Source organism: Chenopodium album, chromosome 2 (assembly GCF_948465745.1).
Source record: "Chenopodium album chromosome 2, dcCheAlbu1.1, whole genome shotgun sequence".
In the NCBI taxonomy this organism is placed as follows: Eukaryota; Viridiplantae; Streptophyta; class Magnoliopsida; order Caryophyllales; family Amaranthaceae; genus Chenopodium; species Chenopodium album.
In genome coordinates, this window is record NC_137835.1 from 84,196,714 (window position 1) to 84,210,454 (window position 13,741).

A 13,741-nucleotide genomic window follows, 5' to 3' on the forward strand; every position below is an offset into this window, starting at 1 on the left:
CTGGTATTCCAGCGGGCAGTGGGCGGTCGAGGAGAGAGGGGCGAGCCACTGTGGTGCGGCTGGTGTAGTGGTGGCTGGTGGGTAGTTGTGACTTGTGAGGGAGGAGAGAGGTGGTTGGTTTTTTTTTTTTTAATTATTTATTTTGAAGTTAACGGAAAGTTAACTTAAGTTAACGGAGGGATTATGGTAGGGTTATATCGTAGACACTAAAAGTACCTTGGGGGTACAGCGTGGAATTTTAAAAATGGGTGGACACAGCTTAGAAAAGTCAATACCTTAGGGGCACTGTATAGAAAAACCCTAATAATATAATGCATACATGCACATAGAAACACTGTTTTATTTAGAAGGCATGAACATTACATATACGTTCACAAACAATACATACATATCTTTATATGAAACTGCTGCAAACATTAATTAAACTGCTGCAAACATTAATAATAATGCTCCTCCAAAATTATCATGTTATATGAAACTGCTGCAAACATTAATTAAATAGAGTACATAATTAATAGGTCGGTAATGAATTAATTAGCGCGTTAATTTAACATATCTTTATTATGACATAACTATATGAGATAATAATACTTTTGTACTATTGTGTATACTCATCATATCCATACCTGAATTAGAATCTAACCATTTAGAAATGAGCTCCAAATCTAGATTAGCTAGTCCAAACGGTAAACCAAACGGAAAATTAAAATCATACCCATGTTTGAAAAAGATATTGTCGCCATCATATAGTTAAATTAAAGTAACGGAAATAGTGTAGAAATTCAAAGTGATAGTCTAATAGAACGTTAACCATAAATAACCTAAGAAAACAGTTTGCAGTGAATACACATAGTAATAAATCTTCCATGCTCAACTCTGCTAAGCTCTATAATGTACTCTGTTCTGCTCTGTTGAAATCTGCTCTGTAAATCTCTATTCTGCTCTTCCTAGAAGCTGAAAAGAACATGGCCTGATCTAAATTTTCTTCACCTTTAAATAATAATAACTAGTAAAATAAGTTCAGTTCAATAGAACTAATTTTTAATAAGGTGATGAGAATATAGCCGAAGAGTAATTAACTTCTAAGTTTTCGGAGAGTGGGAGATAGTTCAAGTGGTTAGAGCTACCCTCTGGTCCCTCTCGTTTCTAAGAGATCTTGGGGGTCGATTCTCATTACTAACTAAATAGTGTTAAAATAAATAAATAAATAAATAAAATTCTAAGTTTCAATATTGAAACTAGTATTGAGCCCATGAATTAAGGTCAATCAGCCCAAATAGTGTTTTAAAAAAAAATTAATCATCCCAAATGCTAAGATTGCTAATTAAATCAGGCCTGTTAGTGGAATGGGCCTCTTAAAACAAGCAAATTATATAGGCCTCTACAATATTTCAGCCCAAAGGCTACCAATGCAACCCAAGGTAGATTAATCTAATTAATTATCAATCAACCAAAGATTTGCACTAACAAAGAGAAGATCAACCATCAACTAACGTCATTTGGTTATCCCATTTTACATGAAAACCTTTATTACTCCTTATCTCAACTTAATCATTATACATTCACTATGGATAAAACTTGATTGCATAACACTTATTAGATCTAATTTTTCTCAAAATTAGTTTAAAGTAACATGAGGTGTTGTTATCTTTGTAGTTAAGATTGAGGGTCTGTGCACGATAAGTTATATAATCAAATCCCCCGACACCCTTTGTGACTCATTCTATAGTCCTTTTGACTCCAAAAAAAGGGTGACATATGAAATATTTCCTTCGTTTTTTTAGTTGACACCGTTTGGCTTTTCACTATGCACACAACACGCTTTGACACGCTTTTGTAGTTTTTCGATACGATAAAACCAAAGTTGTCAAAAGTTCACCCGAACCGAAATACCGACTCAAACCCAATTATTAACCGACTCATCTGAACCCGAAAAATGGTGACCCAAAACCCGACCTAACCCAACCTGAAACCAATCCTAGACCAGAGTTGACCCGAGTCTGTAAGACCTGAACCCGAACTGACCTGGAGATGACCCGACCCGAATGTAACCCGTAAATTATTGACCTGAACTGAACCCGATTTGAACTGAAATTGAACCAAACCCTTTTTAACCCGTCAAAACCCGAATTTAACTCGACTTGTTACTAACCTGACCTGAAGCTAACCCGACCCGAATTTAACCAATCTGTTAAAAATCCGACTTGTTATTGACCCGACCCGTATTTTACCAGACCTAATATTAACCCGACCCAAAAATTCAACCCGATCTGTTACTAACCCGACTCGAAATCAACACGACTTGTTATTGACCCGACCTAAATTCAACCCAAATTGTTCCTAACCCAATTTCAAATCACCTTAAATTAAATTTAGACAACATTATTATTGTTGATCAAAGCATTTTGTCTAGGGAGACCAAGTCGGTACAGGCCAGCAAAAGAAAGGAGCATCATCCTCAAATTTAAGAGTTAAATATAGTATATATTTATTGTATGGTCAAAAAAGATAATTATCTTCCTAAATTATAGACTATAGTTCCCTAGTATATTGCCATACATATTATACTCAAAGGAAATAATTAGTTTGATAAAAATGATAATTATCTATTTATAGTTAGTTGAACCCGAATATGACCTCAGTTGGAAATGACCCGACCTGATTGTAACCTGCAAATTATTGAATTGAACATAACTCGACTTGAATCCGAGAATGACCCGACTTGAAAATGACCCAACCTGATTATAACTCGCAAATTATTGACTTGAAACGAACCCGACTTGAACCCGAGAATGACCCAACTTGAAAACGACCCGACCTGATTATAACCCGCAAATTATTGACTTGAACCGAACCCGGCTTGAACCCGAGAATGACCCGACTTGAAAATGACCCGACCTGATAATAACCCGCAAATTATTGACTTGAACCGAACCCGACTTGAACCCGAGAATGACCCGACTTGAAAATGACCCGACCTGATTATAACCCGCAAATTATTGACTTGCACCGAACCCGACTAAAACCCGAGGATGACTCGACCTGATTATAACCCGTAAATTATTGACTTGAACTGAACTCGACTCGAACCCGAGAATTGCCCTAACCCGTTTTAACCCGTAAAACCCGAATTAAACCTGACCTATTACTCACCCGATCCGAATGTAACCTAGCCTGGTATTAACCCGGCCCAAACCCGATAAGAAGTATGACTCGACGTGACTTGACTAAAGCATGACCCAACCAAACCCGGCCCGCATAGGTTATGGAATTAATCCGAATTGACCCGACCCGCATAGGTTATGGAATTAATCTGAATTGACCCGACCCACTCTTACCGACCCAAGCCCGATCCGTTTACCCGAATTGACAGTTCTACCCGAAACCTCCAAAATGTCTCAAAAAGCGTGGATATTATTCTTCAATTTTGGAATTTTTTGACTTTTTTTTCACCCGAAAATAAAAATTGTCGAAATGTTTACCATGATCAAGAATATCCTCCGGGAATCCAATTGGCTGGGTGGAACCATTAAATTTGCCTTTAAACGACAAATTTACCGGGTTACAACTTGCACCGATTTCATTAACTCAAGCCTACCACGAACATTTATGACAACATATAATGATCATATATGGTTCCAAATGGCATTATATATGACCCCGAAATGCATCCCCTAAAATCTCAATGCTTTTCGACACCGGGCTCCGAAACATTCAAAATTTCTCAAAAAGTGTGGATATTAGCCTTCAATTTGGAATTTTTTTTACTCTTTTTAGCCCGGATATAAAATTTTTCGAAATGTTTACCATGGTCCTTAATACCTTCCGGGAATCCAATTGGGTGGGTGGAACCATCCAATTTGCCTTTAAACGACCAATTTACCGGTTTGCAACTTGCACCGATTTCATTAATTCAAGCCTACCACGAACATTTATTACAACAAATAATGATCATATATGGCCTGTTTTTAAACGATATTATATGACCCCGATATATATCCCCAAGAACTTCAAGACTTTTTGACATCGGGCCCCGAATACTCCAAAAATTCACAAATAGCGTGGATATAGCCTTCAATTAATGAATTTTTTGACTTTTTTTGGCCCGTAAATAAAAATTGCCGAAATATTTACTATGGTCTCTAATACCCTCCGGTATTCCAATTGGGTGGGTGGAACCTTCCAATTTGCATTTAAACGGCCAATTTACCGGTTAACAACTTGCGCCTATTTCATTAACTCAAGTCTACCACAAACATTTATGACAACATATAATGATCATATATGGTTCCAAACGGCATTATATGACCCCGAGATGTATCCCCTATAATCTAAAGGCTTTTCGACACCGGGCCCCGAAACCTCAAAAATTTCTAATAAGCGTGTATATTAGCCTTCAATTTTGGAATTTTTTGACTTTTTTTGGCCCGAAAATAAAAATTGTCGAAATGTTTACCATGGTCCCTAATACCCTCTAAGAGTCCAATTGGGTGGGTGGACGTCCCCATCCGACGATCTCTTTAGCCTTTCCTTTAATAAAGTTAAGAATTTAAGTAAAAAGGACTTTTTGTGAAGAAATATCATATACAAGTCGGTTTTTGTGAAAAACCACGTTATTAAAAAAAATATTGTAAGAAACTAACTTATTAACAATAAATGTCATAAAAAACTACCATATTAAATAATTAATGTTGTGAAAAGCTAAGCTACCTTTTACCAGATTACTGCATTATATTGAACTAGCATTTTGGCCCGTTCAATGCACGGGTTATAACTTATGTTATTTTTATATAAATGTATGTTTTTCAATAGTTAAAACTACGAATTTCTTGTTACATGACTTTTGAGGTGAATGCTGTGAAAACTTATTAAAAAAAAAAAAAAAAAAAAAAGTGAGGATGGAGTTGTTGAAGAATATGAAAGAATTTAGTTAAGTATATATAAATGAATACGGTAGAATATGAAATGACATACTTCTTATTAGTTTAAGCTATATTTTAAGTTTAAGAGATAAAAAAACTATTTTTTTTTATTATACTTCATATGTTTATGTAATAGTTAATTCAACTTTATTCTATCATTGTGGAAATGGAAACACTTCTTTTTCTTACTTAAATGTCAAGTTACGCATAAAGACTTTAACATTATGTAATATTTTTAATTTAGTTTTTTTTTTTTTAATATTAAAAAGGTAAGGGAAGTAACATGTGGCATATGACTGAGTTGTGAGGACATGTGGCATATGAATGATTGTGGTTTGAGTTTTTAAATACTAAGTATAGATAAGGGACGTTTAATGATCCCTTTTCAATTATTATTTTTTCACCCAATTTCTCCATAGCCCTCTTATAACCCCTAATTCCCATTCTCTTTTATTGTTAAATTAAGCAAATGGTAGCAACTTACAACATTTAGTTTTATAAGGTAGTTTCTTACAACAATTTTTTTATAAGGTAGTTTTTCACAAAATTTGATGTATATAAGCTAGTTTTTCACAAAAGGTCCAAGTAAATATAATCTCATTTCACTAACTATTTGGACTATTTGGTGAATTCAACAGAGCCACTTTTAATTTGAGTCTTCCAACCTAATGTTGTTAATAAAAATTTTAGTTAGCTTAATTAGATCAAAATGATCAAATGAAATTGATGTCTAACAGCACACTCTACCTTTGTTAGTTTAGAATGCAAACAATGTAAAGCAGTAAAGGTATAGAGTAATTATCATTGTTCAAGTTTATTGTCAAACAATTTAATTCAAATTACATACTCTCATTGTGACACACTAAATAAATTTTAAGTATAAAATATCATGATGCTATGAATCTATGATGAACCTTCAATGAAACCATTTTGACTATATTTTTTCCTAGTAAATATATACTAAAACCTAGTGACGGTGATGTTTAATATAATGGCTTCCTTACTTATACTCCGCAATGATGTATAAGTACCAAGTGCTACAATCACTAAACTTAGAAGTATAAGTAGCATGATTAACCTAAATGCAAGCCAATCAGATTTCGCAACATCAACAAATTGTTGTGCTTTTTTTTAAAAATGACATAGTAGAATTTTCAGTAAAACACCCATATACACAATAATAGATTTTATTTTATTTAGAAATCATATACGACCCATATTGGCCATAGAGCACGCAACAATACAGTAATGCATACACATAGAAACACTAGAAGTCATGAACATTACATATATGTTCACAACAATACATGCATATAGATATGTAATATAGATATGTAGTGAGATAAAATGGTTTTGTTGAACATTACCCATCGCAATTAACTAGCTTGTTTCACCTTGAGTCTAGTCTTGCAACAGATTGTTCATACATTTTAGCTCACGTAAGTACATCTTAAGTCCGAGCAACACTTGTCAATCTTGTTAGACGAAAACCCACAAGATTCACCTTCGTCTTTGCAGAATTTTTTGCAAGAACCATACGAGCATCTTAAGTCCGAGCAACACGTATCAATCTTGTTAGACGAAAACCCACAAGATTCACCTTCGGCTTTGCAGAATTTTTTGCAAGTACCATACGAACATCTTAAGTCCGAGCAACACGTATCAATCTTGTTAGACGAAAACCCACAAGATTCACCCTCGGCTTTGCAGAATTTTTTGCAAGAACCATACGAGCATCTTAAGTCCGAGCAACACCTGTCCAGCCTGTTAGACGAAAACCCACAAGATTCACCCTCCGCTTTGCAGAATTTTTTGCAAACATTACCACTGAGGCGATTGCCATCATCATCATCAACCGTGTCGCGGCCACTAGCACCGCCTTCAATGAGTATTTTTGCAAGCTCATCAAACTCCATGATGTTTGAGAGGGGAGCTGATTCACCCACAACCACAAAGGCAAGGAGAATCAAACAAGCACACAACTTGTTATTCATATTGAATTGATTTCAACGCAACTATATTAAACTTGGATAGATGTTTGATTTATTGTGTTTGGTTATTGTGTCGTAAAAGAGTTTAGGGCCTGATTTTATAGCCATGCACAAGCCAATAATATCTATATTACAACTTAATTACAAGTGTACGTGTGATAGAATATATTTACAAGTGTGTGATTGAAAATAATTATAATATTAGAGACACATATATTAGATGCAAAATTAAAACGAAGTGAGTAGTAGTCTAATCAAGTTGGTTGGGAAAGACTAGGTTTTATTTTATTGAAAACCTTAACTTTGCTTCCTAGCATTTACTCCCAAGTAGGTGGCAACTACTTGAGGCTTAGCTAGGGAAGTTTTTGGTATTGTAGTTCTAAGTAGTTCTTAGTCAGGCAAGCTCTGAGGGAGGAACTGATGGAGAGCCAAACACTTCCCTAGCACAATGTTAACATAGTTCTAAGCAGTTTAATTGACTTAAACATTTGTGTTAAAGTAAAGTGGATATGAGGGGTTAATAGTTTATTAAAAAAAATGAATATAAGATTATTGATGTGTGACATCTAAAATTGTTGTATTTATCTCGATTTTTTATTAAAATACTACTCGTTTTCTTAATTAATTATTAAAATGTATTAATGATTGAAATTATAAATTAAAAGACGTAAAAAAAGGATCAATTTTTGTATACCTTACCACAATTATAGAATGAGGTACAGAGTAATAATTATGTATCTAATTTATATAAGTGTGTGATTTCTTTCTCAATTGAATTGAAAGGAAGATGCTAGAAATCGAAAACACATGATTTACACAGAATAGAGGTGTCAATTTGGAAGATCGGATCGGGTGTGATGAGGTCAGATCGGTCAATTTTTAAAGTTAAATCCTACTAAATTATTATGGTCACGCGAGTCTAAATCTGAATCGGATATTTTTTGGGGCTTAAAAATCGTGGATTATTGCCTTCAATTTTGTAATTTTTTTACCTTTTTGCGCCCGAAAATAAAAATTGCCGAGATGTTTACCATGGTCTCCAATATCCTCCGGGAATCAAATTGGGTCGATGGAACCGTCCAATGTGCCCTTAAATGGTCATTTTACCCGTTCACAACTTGCAGTGATTTCGTAAACTCAAGCCTACCACGTATGTTTATGACAGCATATAATGATCATATATGGTTTCAAACAACATTATATGACCCCGAGATGTATCCATTAGGGTCTCAAGGCTTTTCGTCACCGGGCCCCGAAACCTTAAAATTTCCTCAAAAACCGTTGATAAAAGCCTTCAATTTTGTAATTTTTTGACCTTTTTTTGCCCGAAAATAAAAATTGCCGAAATTTTTACCATGGTCCATAATATCCTCCGGGATTCCAATTGGGTCGGTGGAATCATCCAATATGCCCTTAAACAGTCATTTTACCCGTTCACAACTTAAGTGATTTCTTAAACTCAAGACTACCACGAACGTTTATGACAACATATAATGATCATATATGGTTTCAAACGGAATTATATGACCCCGAGATATATCCCTTAGGGTCTCAAGGTTTTTCGCCACCCGAAACCTCAAAATTTCCTAAAAAGGTGTTGATTATAGACTTCAATTTTGTAATTTTTTGACATTTTTTCCCCCAGAAATAAAAATCGTCGATATGTTTACCATAGTCCCTAATACCCTCGGGGAGTCCAATTGGGTCGGTGGAACCATCCAAGATGTTCTAAACATATTACTCACACAAATGTTATAAATTATTACTCATATGTTCAAAATTTTTATTTAAGTCACATGCTCTAAATTTTAAATCAGTTCTCATATAAGTATGAATTCTCACATATGGACCTATTCTCACCGGATTCCTTATATATATATATGTGTGTGTGTGTGTGTGTGTGTGTGTGTGACTGGAGTGGTATATAACCATTGACCACCCTAATGCCACGATAATGAACCCTAACAACGGCTGTGAATAGGGGCGTGGCATTAGGGTGTAGCCGTTGTGTTAGAATATGTTATTACATTTGCTATGAAGTAGTCGTCGAATTAGATTCAGCTATTGTAACGGTATTGTATCTGACTGATGCATTAGCTTTTTGATAAAAAATATACTCCCTCCGTTTTTAAATACTTGCTCTATTTCTCCATGCGCGGAGTTTTAGGAGAAATTGGAGAAAGTAATAAAATATGGAGATAGTGGGGTTAGTGGAAGAATAAAAAATTATAAAAACCCAAAAGTAGTGGAGAGAATTGAAGGAGAGAGAATAAGGAATTAATATTGTTGGGTCCACTTGGTGAGAGAAATTAATTAAATATTATAAAAGTTTTCTTAATAAGGAAATGGAGCAAGTATTTAAAAACGGCCGGAAAATGAAAGTGGAACAAGTATTTAAAAACGGAGGGAGTAGTAGTGTATATATTTGACACGTTACTAAATATGAAATGAGACCACTAATAAAATACTATAGAGTAAAACAGTACACCTACTTACACAACAATAGATTTCAGTTTATTTAGAAATCATGTACGTACGACCCATATTGGCTATAGCAACAATAATAATAAAATGCATACACATAGAAACACTGTTTTATTTAGAAGGCATGAACATTACATACACGTTAACAACAATACATATCTTATAGGGCATCGCAAGTAGCTTGCTTTTTACCTTGATCGATCTTGCAACATTTTTCTTGCCTTTTTTTTTTTTTTTTTTTTTTGGTGATAACGGCGGATGATGAGAATTGATCCCAAGATCTCTTGGAACCGGGAGGGGAGCTCTAACCACTTGAGCTATACCTCACTCTCAACATTTTTCTTACTTAACACAGTTTAAGTCTGAGCAACAAGGCCCGTCGCGAAATCCACAAGAATCGCCTTCGTTGTTGCAGTATTTTTTGCAAGCACCTTTAATGCATTTTAAGTCTGAGCAACAAGGCCCATCGCGAAATCCACAAGAATCGCCTTCGTTGTTACATTTTCTTTTGCAAGCACCTTTAATGCAGTTTAAGTCTGAGCAACAAGGCCTATCGCCAAATCCACAAGAATCGCCTTCGTCTTTGCAGTTTTTTTTGCAAACACCTTTAATGCAGTTTGTGTCCGAGCAACAAGGCCCCTCGCGAAATCCACAAGAGTCACCTTCGTCTTTGCAGTTTTTTTTGCAAACACGGCCACCGAGGCGATTGCCAACCGTGTCGTGGCCACTACCACCACCTTCAATGAGTACTTTTGCAAGCTCATCATACTCCATGATGTTTGAGAGGGGAATTGATTCACCCACCACCACAAAGGCAAGGAGAATTAAACTAGCACACAACTTGTTATTCATATTCAATTGATTATATTTCAACTAAACTTGGATTTTTATTTGATTTATTGTACTGTGTCCTAAAAGAGAGCTTAGGGCCTTATTTTATAGCCATGCACAGTATGGTGCAAGTCAATATCTATTTCAAGTGTGTGATTGAAAATACTTAAAAAAAAAAAAAATATTAGACACAAAAATAAAAACGTGAGTAATAGTAGTACGTATTAATTGCCAAGATAATATTGCAAGTTGGTTGAGATGGTAATTGTGCCACTCATATCTTAGCTAGATGGTATACGTGAGTTGGTAGCTAGTACATACATACTAGTATAATAATTGTGTGTTGCTCTAGTATTTCCTTATCGCAAGTCGGTAGAGATATATGGCAGTTATTGTGCCGCTCATATCTTAAATTAAATTAGCTAGCTAGAAGTAGTAGAGATTATGTTGAGATGAGAGTGTGGTTAGCAGAAGTGCCACATTGTGCTTGTAATTTAATGCTAGATTTACGTAGCAAGCTAAGGATATCATAATAATTGTGTGTCGTCTTATCTACTTACAACTAAGCAAATTTAATTTATTTCTAAAATTTTAGCCTCCTATATTCAGTATTTGCCTAGATGAATCCGCTTAATTTATTTCTAAAAATTCAATTATTTCTTTCAACCTTTCCAAATTTCATTTCCTAATAGATTCAAGGGTAATGATTGATATATGTAACCCTTAGTACTATATATAAATTACTTTCATTGTAACACTAATTAAATTACAAGTATAAAGTATCATGATGCATGCTATGATAAAACTTCAATGAAACCAAACATTGCCTATATTTTTCCTAGGATATGTACTAAAACCTAGTGACTATGATGTTTAATGGCTTCCTTAATTATACTCCGCAATGATGTATAAGTACCAAGTGCTACAATCACTAAACTTAGAAGTATAAGTAGCATGATGAACATATGCTCGATCGATCTCCCACTTTTTTTCGAAATCTTCAAGTAGCATAAGCATGGAATTGTGATTGAAGCTGTCGCGCTTAGTAAGGCTCCAACTAGTGACATAAGACTTCCAAAGAAAGGAATGGTAACAGCTACAACAACTTGTGTAGCAACCAAAATAGTTCTCAATAAAATTTTGAACCCCTTGTTCTTTTGATATTTTGGAAACCAACTTTCAGTTGTAGCTGCAACAGGCTCCATCATCAATGCATATTTTGATAACGGACTAATCCATGCTGTATATATCGCGATTTTTGAACTTATTGTATGTGTTGGAAGGTTCAATGTTATTTGTGATTGTAATGCTGAACCAAACATTAGATAACCAAGTATTGCCATTGAAGTGTAACATATAGTAGCACATGCGAATCCAATAATTAAGACCTAACACAAAATGTTAAACAACATGATTAGCACATTTATACAAAATTTATTTGCATCTTGAATTATATAAAGATTAGTACTTCCTCCAATTTTTATTTGTTGCAACGTTTTGAGTTATTTCATGCTTTCAATTACATGTCTTCAACCATTGATATTAATTTTTGTATTAAAAAAAGTACATTAATTTTTTATCCCATAATATACAATTTAATTATGAGATTATATGTTGTGGCAAATGTAACATGATCTCATATTACATGATTATGTTTGTTTTTTTGTGTGAAATAAAAATCACTAAAAAAAATATCAAAGTGGAGTATTATTGTATGTCTAACCATTAATTTCTTAATAAGAAAAAATTAAGCAATTAAAAAAAGGTTAAAATAAAATAACATAGGAACATGTACCTTAGAGAAATGGTGTTTCTTTTTCATGGAAGTGTATAGGGTCGGAAAAACAGGATTAGCACTATAAGAGAACATGTACAAGCTCATAGCCATTGGAACGCCTTTCCAATTTAGGAGTTCACCTTTGTTGTGAAACCCGACGCCATCGAAAACTCCAACTGATAAGACTGATCCAAGAATCAAAAGAGCAGATACAACACCGGTAGCAGAAATGTACGCAAGAATGCTTAGATTGTCTAGCCAAACCGTTGGAAGAAGGGCTACCGCGATTATGATCACAAAACTTTGTTTTCCACCAATACTAATCCCTTTCATATGAATATTCATATTAGGGAAAAGATTGTGTAGATTATCTCCTTCTAAGATTAAGTAACCTGTTAGAACTAAATAAAGGTCTACATATAGAACAATTGATACAATTGTTTTTCCGAGTTTTCCAAATGCTGCCTCTCCGATTTCAGCGTATGTTTTGATCTTAGGATTCGCGTCCATACATCGTTTTGTTAATACACCTGCATAGCCTGCTGCGCCAGAGATGGCTAGTAGTAAGATTAAGCTCAACCAACCTCCTGATGCTAGAGCATATGGCATTGACAATAGCCCCACTCCTACAATATAGAATGAACTCATTCATCATAAGAACAAGCTAGCTTTATAAGCATATAAAGGAATTAATAATGCAAAAAGTTCGTCCACAAATTAAACAAAGCTCATACTAAAACCAATTAGTGATAGTAGGATTATATCCTCTATCTTATAAGTTTGTATCATCTTGATCTCCTCGCTCTCACTAATGTAGGAGATGATATTCACAAGTAGGATTACAATGAATTTAGTGTATATATGCATGTGAATGTAAACAATGGGGATGCCCAGTTTGAGAACAACATTTGTTTCTCACATGACATTTTCGTAAATAAACCAGCAACTTTATTCAACTTTACTACCCTTATGAGAAACAGAATTCGTTTCTCAATATGAGAAACAGGGAATTTCCCGTAAACAATGTTGTTGTATGATGATAAATTGTATGAGAGAGTTAAATTACCTATAATTGCATTGAGGCCATTGAATAACGTCTTAAAGAATGAGGTGTTGCCATCACTTGAAGAATTGTCGTTTGCCTCTTGATCTATCTGATCCATTGTATTCTTGGAATCTTGGTACTTTGTTTATCTTATCTTAGATAGAGAAGAAAAAACGTAGATATCAAACAACTAAAATATTGCGAATTTAAAATATAATTATATTTAGACTCCAACAATTACTTCCGTCTTGAGTTTAGCTAAATTGTTACATCATTGTTGGTTCAAATAATTACACTGTCAACATGACAATTGAATTTAGACGAACATAATATAATAGGTTTCGACCATATAAATTTTTTACAATTAACAAAGAGAAGAGAGAGCTTACCAAAGTAGCTAGGTATGAAGTAGAAGATAGCAGATAATCAAGCTAAGCTTTAATTTGTGTTGAATGATGATGTATAAGATTGAATGTTTGGATGTAATGATATTGAAAGAGTAGGAAACCATTTATATATATAACTTCAATTATAATATTATCAACTCTTAAATCTAAATCAAAGATAATTCGGGTTTGTACTAACATTTTTAAAGGAAAATTCATAGATATATATTTATATTTATAACATTTTAGTACCTGGCAAATATTTCATCACCGAGATTCAAGATCGACGACTAATATACTTAGTT

The 13,741-nt window shown here is 34.2% G+C and overlaps 1 protein-coding gene and 1 long non-coding RNA gene across 2 annotated transcripts; both read right to left on the reverse strand.

The window, feature by feature from the left end:
* Positions 1–6,093: 6,093 nt before the first annotated feature.
* On the reverse strand, positions 6,094–10,415 carry LOC145591238 (uncharacterized). The gene is made up of 2 exons (XR_014102283.1): positions 10,060–10,415; positions 6,094–6,522 (listed from the first exon to the last, which is right to left on the reverse strand). It is a non-coding gene; the product is annotated as an uncharacterized LOC145591238 (long non-coding RNA).
* A 527-nt stretch (positions 10,416–10,942) lies between these two features.
* LOC145591245 (amino acid transporter AVT1I-like) lies at positions 10,943–13,536 on the reverse strand. Its single transcript, XM_081647651.1, has 4 exons — positions 13,440–13,536; positions 13,072–13,204; positions 12,024–12,631; positions 10,943–11,616 (listed from the first exon to the last, which is right to left on the reverse strand). Exons 2-4 carry the CDS (start codon positions 13,166–13,168, stop codon positions 11,086–11,088), a joined length of 1,236 nt encoding a protein of 411 aa, XP_081503777.1. The 5' UTR covers positions 13,169–13,204; positions 13,440–13,536; the 3' UTR covers positions 10,943–11,085.
* Positions 13,537–13,741: the final 205 nt, after the last annotated feature.

Bases quoted from the DNA above. Each gene is read 5' to 3' on its own strand.
- LOC145591245 (XM_081647651.1), bottom strand. From the start codon at position 13,168: ATGGATCAGATAGATCAAGAGGCAAACGACAATTCTTCAAGTGATGGC. The intron at 12,632-13,071 runs GTAATTTAACTC...TCTATATTGTAG, and splicing joins TGGCCTCAATGCAATTATAG to GAGTGGGGCTATTGTCAATG. The intron at 11,617-12,023 runs GTACATGTTCCT...ATTTTGTGTTAG, and splicing joins AGAAACACCATTTCTCTAAG to GTCTTAATTATTGGATTCGC.